The sequence below is a fragment of the Anoplophora glabripennis genome, unplaced genomic scaffold (assembly GCF_000390285.2).
Source record: "Anoplophora glabripennis isolate ALB-LARVAE unplaced genomic scaffold, Agla_2.0 scaffold1235, whole genome shotgun sequence".
NCBI classification, from domain to species: Eukaryota; Metazoa; Arthropoda; class Insecta; order Coleoptera; family Cerambycidae; genus Anoplophora; species Anoplophora glabripennis.
The window spans coordinates 72,211-77,957 of NW_019417310.1; the positions used below are offsets into that span (position 1 = coordinate 72,211).

The window sequence follows — 5,747 nt, forward strand, 5'->3', positions numbered from 1 at the left end:
CAAAATTTGAGTCGAATGTTCGATAGAACTGTATGAGCACCTGGGTGACCTAGACGTCTATGTTCTTGGGCGAGTAACAGAGTGGTGATGTGATTTTTGGACGGTAGCAGTATCGGGTGTTTTTGCTGGAAGGGAATGTCTGCATTCTCCAGTCTTCCACCTACTCGCAAGAATCCTGAATCATCCAAGAAGGGATTTAAAGAAACTATGTTTTTGTTTGAAAGGGGTTTATTCGAACGTAATTCCAAGAGTTCTTTGGAAAAATTTTGAGTCTGAAGTGTTTTCAAAATGAGATTTTGAGACGAATCGAGTTCTGTCATTGTTAAAGGGCCAGATATTTTATTTGATTTGCTTCGACAAGAATGCATGAAGCGTAAACAATATGCCAATGTGCGTTGTAGACGAGAGAACTTCCAGAATTTTGAAAATAAATCAGACCAGAAAGAATCTTGCTCGGACGTTTTTTGAAGAGTGAGAACAATTTTTCTTTCTTCGGGAAGTTCGGACACTTCCAATGAGGGTTCCAAGTGTTTCAAATTTAAATTTGCACTTTGCAGAAATTGGGGACCATGCCACCATAGTGAGGAATTTACCAAATCATGGGAAGGCATTCCACGTGAAAGAATGTCTGCAGGATTGTCAGCTAATCTGACATATCTCCATTGGAACGATGAAGTTATTTCCTGAATTTGGAATACTCGATTAGCAAAAAAAGTAGTCCAACGATTGGCATGACTTTTGCACCAACATAAAGCGATTTGTGAATCAGTCCATAACTTGACAGAGTCAATGTTTACTTTGCCTTTAAACACAAACATAACTTTTTCAGTTAGCTTCACTAATAGTAGCATTGCACATAACTCTAGTCTGGGGATCGAGATTGTTTTTAAGGGGGAAATTCGAGATTTAGAAGTGAGTAAATTACATGACACAGTGCCGTCTGAGTAAACTGCTCGAATGAATATGCAAGCTGCATATGCTGATAGACTGGCATCTGCGTAGCCATGGATTTCAATAACTTTGATGGGCTTGTTTGAGAATATATGACAAGGAATTTTTAAATTCTTTAATTTCAAGATGTTCTCAGAGAAGCTTTCCCATTGATGGAGAATAGTGGGGTCCGTAATTTCTGCATCCCAATCTAGTTTTTTAATCCAGATTTGTTGCATAAGAATTTTTCCTTGAACTATTACCGCGTTTACCAAACCCATTGGATCAAAGCATTGCGATAAATATCTTAGAACAATCCGCTTAGTTACAGGGACATTAATTGAGATTTGGGGAATAGAAATATCTAGGGTATCTGATTGAGGATTCCATTGTACTCCTAAAACTTTATTAGGGAGATTATCTAGATTCATGTCTAGAACGAGAGACTTTCCTTGGAGAATTTCTTTGGAGAATTTTTCAGAATTGGAACACCATTTATGCAAATGAAATCCAGATTTACCGAGAACTGAATTCAACTCAGAATAGAGCATAGTTAAAGAGTCATAGTCATTGCAACCACCGAGAATGTCATCTACATAGCATTGATATAAGAGAGCGTTTGAAGCTAGAGGAAATTCAGCAGAGTTTGTATAAGCTATCTCGTTGAGGACTCGGGTTGCAAGATATGGAGCACAGTTGGTGCCATAAGTGACAGTTGAGAGTTCAATGCACTTTAGGAGTACTTGAGGAGAGTCACGCCAGAGAATGTTTTGCAAAAACGTTTGGTCAGGGTTTATTCTGACCTGCCTGTACATTTTTTCAACGTCAAACGTGAGAACATATTCATAGATTCTGAATCTACAGAGGATATCATACAGTTCTGGCTATACTTGGAAACCCTTTAGGGTCACATCATTAAGAGAATATCCTGACGAACTTTTGCACGAAGCGTCAAAAACAACCCGCAACTTTGTGGTTGTACTGAGTTCTCTGATCACACACAAATGGGGAATGAAATATTTATTTTCTAAATTAGAATTGGTCATTGTCAATGGGACATACTTGGCATGACCAAGGGCTATATACTCATCAATGAAGTCTTTGTATTCAGAGAATAATTTAGGGTTATTTTGGAAGCGTTTTTCAAGCATGGAGAATCGTTTTTTCGCTATAGAAAAAGAATCACCAAGTTTTTGATGTTCAGTGGGAGTTTTGAGGGGCATATTCACTTGGAATCTACCATCCTCCAGTACTTTCGTAGTTGCAATGAAATTATTTTCAGCTGCTTCATCTTCGTCGGATAGCGAAGATTTTTGAGGAATTTCTTCTACAGTCCAGAATTTGGTAAGGAGATTATTAGCAAAAGACTGAGAGTTATTTGAAATGCAATAGTTAGGGACATTTCCAGCCACTAACCAACCTAAATTGGTGTTTTGCAATACAGGCAATCTTTTTCCTAGGTATATTATGCCATCTGACAACAAATTGTAGTAGCAATCAGCACCAATAAGCATGTCTATATCACCAGGAGTACCAAATTCGGGATCTGCTAACTGAATGCCGTCTGGGATGTTTAATTTTTGTACATCAATATTGATTTGAGGGAGTTGGCACGTAATATCTTTTAGGATAGCGCATTGAATTTTGATTCTTCGTGATGAATCGACATTGGAATATATAAAAGTATTTAGCATTTTTGTTGAAGTCGCAACATTTTGGGCGATGCCAGAGATTCTAAGAAATTGCTCGACAGGTTTGAATTGAAGTTTGTTTGCCAAACCTTCAGTGATAAAGGAGTTTTGACTACCGTTGTCAAGAAGAGCACGTGCCTTAATGGGAATGCCCTCTTTTGAATATGCCGTGACTTGAGCTGTAGTCAACAAGATTTGACAATTTTTTGTGGACAAGGTTGCCACACTTTGAGTATTTTCCAAGTTATTACAGCTTGACGGCAGTGTCTGAGAAGCACTCTGACTGGCTGTATTCGAATTGCTTGAATTTTGAGAATTTTCAGCAGTATTATCTGTTTTTTGTTGAATGTGAAGAATACTGTGGTGTTTTTTCTTGCAAATTAAACAACTTTTAGTTGAATTGCAATTTCTTGCTTCATGTTTACTTCCTAAACAATTTGTACACATATTTTTCGAGTGAATGAATTTTGTTTTTTCTGAGGAAGGTAAATTTTTAAATTTAAAGCATGAGTAAATTTTATGGCCTGGAATGTTGCAATAAGCACACGAAAAGTTTTCATTTTGATTATTCTGTTCATTAGAATGTAAAGAAGTTTTATAATTGTTTTTCCTTTGAAACTGCGATTCTGTGCTGGACAAATTTTCTAAGATGACACACTTTTTCTCTAGAAAATTGAAAAATTCATCTAATGTAGGTAATTGCGTTACATCGCGTTCTTGTTCGAATGATCTCCTTGTGTTGTAATCCAATTTCTTTTGAAGTGAATGAGTTAAAAGTAATTCAAATAATTGTTCATCGGACAGTTTCAAATTTTTTAAACACTCCAAGTTCTTTTTACAAGTAGTAACAAATTGTCTTAAATTACTAGTTGTACATTTTACAATGGATGGAATTTCTAACAATGACGAAAAATAGGCATTTACAATACAATTTTTGTTTTCATATCTTTTTGTAAGAATGTCTAGAGCAATATGAAAATTGTCATTGGTAACTTTTAAAGATTCAATTAGTTTTAGAGGCTCATCTTTCAGGTATGATTTTAGATAGATAAAACGTTGTATATCTGTTAAGTTCTTGTTTTGTGTTATTAAAGCATCAAAAAGTTAAGAAAAAGATTCCCATTCGCTTTGATTACCTGAAAAATGGCTTATTTCTAAATTAGGAAGTTTCACAGCTGGGTTTACTGATTGTTGAACAATGGTCATTATGTTTTCTGACGAACTAGATGAAGAAGATTTTTTTAATTTTATCTTGAATTAAAGCCAAAGCATCAAAATATTTTTCTTCCATTTCCACTCTCTTTTCCGAGTCTTGCATTAAGCCTGTATTACCTTCTTCTATCAATATATCTTCAATTTTATTCTGAATATCTGTGCTTTTTTGAAATGCGTTTGTCAAACTTTCTTTTCTACAACTGAAGTGACTTTCATTTGATTCAGAATCTTTCTTTTCATTCAACCAATTTACTATTCGTGTAATAGAAGCTTTAGCATAGCACTTTTTAACTCGTTAAAATCCATTATTTTAATATTTAATTGTTGACAAGTGATTTACTTAAATATATGTAATTACGTTCGTAAATTGTCAAACGCGCACAAAACTAAATGACATTTATAGGTATTTGAAGTTTGTTCGAACAGCGGTTCCAAAAAGAGAGAAATTCACTGACCTTGTTGTTGATGAGATTATACCTGTCGAAAGGCTGCGAGCTTCCAATGTTGCTACGAATTGTACCTGAAACCTGGTACCGGGCGATAGCTACAATTGTTTTCTTCTCCGGTAAAGATCTGAGGCAATACAATACGTAGAACTGCGAGGACGTCGAGGGTTTCGTACCTTGCGTTTGCTTCTGTCTATCCACAATCTATGGGTCGCTAGTTTTCCAAATTATCCTATCCGGCTCGAAGGACCAACAAATGTGGGGATTCTCCTCACATTGACTTCTTGGTGGGGTTGCAAAGTTCGAAGGACCGTGTTTTTTGCAATTCTTTATTTACAACCAACATAAAAGGATTACATAAAACAGACACGTCTAAAAAAATTGACAGCTCGTTTCTTAATTTTTAAAATTAATATTTTGTCACTTGTCAATAAACTTGGAGGGCTTGATGAGAACAGCGGAGTTAGTAACTGGCGACGCGCTATACTGCAACAGGTTGCTTATATAAAACCATGTACGTGCATTGTTCAGTCTGGAGCAAATGACAAAAGAGCCCGCATTGGGCATTTGGAAAATTCTTGTTGATATTATACAAAACCTTAGGGCTTTAAAACAGGTGAGAGAACACGTGAATCACTGGGATACGTTGCTGATATACTTGGTCAGTTCCAGATTAATATAGATAAATAAGATAATCCGCACCAGTCGTTCGAAGACTAAAAATTTGTTTTAAGGTGCGTGCAGAGGTGCTAGAAGCAATAGCTAAAAATCATTTCAAACGTATTTCTTCAAATTCGCGAGACAATACACGTAGTAGTTCGCGAAGGTTTGTGGCTACACGGGACGCACAAAAAAAAATGCGTTATGTGCAGTGGTAATCACACAATATCTATATGCGAAGAAAGTTGAATGTTAATGATAGGTTATCCAAGGTAAGATATTTACGTTTATGCTTAAACTGTTTAAAAAGAGGTCATTTTAGTAGTATGTGTATGTGCCATGAGAAACCTCATATTCTATTGGACAGTACAAAATCGGATAGTAACGTATCGTCGCGGGCTCATAGTGAAAGTAGCGTAAATATGGGGGAAGCGAAACAGGTTCAAGAATATTTAAACGATACAGTATCGGAAAATGATGCAAACACAAGGTGTATTAGAAAATCTGATGATTCGATCGCGTTATCAGCATGTAGTGGTGAAAATGAAGTACTTCTTTCAACGGTTCAACTAAAAGTAGTAGATAAAGATGGCGGGGCACATATAGTACGTGCATTGTTAGATAGCGGCTCGCAGTCGAATTTTATTGCGCAAAAGTTGTGCAAAGTTAGATTTACCTACAGAAAAAGTAAATTTCTTGATGAGAGATTTAAATAAAAAATGCTCAGCCATTCATAGTAAGTGCAAAGTGAGATTGCAGTCTGTACATGTTAATTATGAGTCTGAACTGTATTGCTTTGTGCTTG

At 36.0% G+C, this 5,747-nt stretch overlaps 1 protein-coding gene across 1 annotated transcript; it reads right to left on the minus strand.

Annotated features, from left to right (window-relative positions):
• Positions 1-1,814: 1,814 nt before the first annotated feature.
• Positions 1,815-2,624, minus strand: LOC108914070. The gene has a single exon (XM_018719772.1). It carries the CDS (start codon positions 2,622-2,624, stop codon positions 1,815-1,817), a length of 810 nt encoding a protein of 269 aa, XP_018575288.1.
• Between the last annotated feature and the right edge of the window lie 3,123 nt (positions 2,625-5,747).

Bases quoted from the DNA above. Each gene is read 5' to 3' on its own strand.
- LOC108914070 (XM_018719772.1), bottom strand. From the start codon at position 2,624: ATGCTAAATACTTTTATATATTCCAATGTCGATTCATCACGAAGAATC.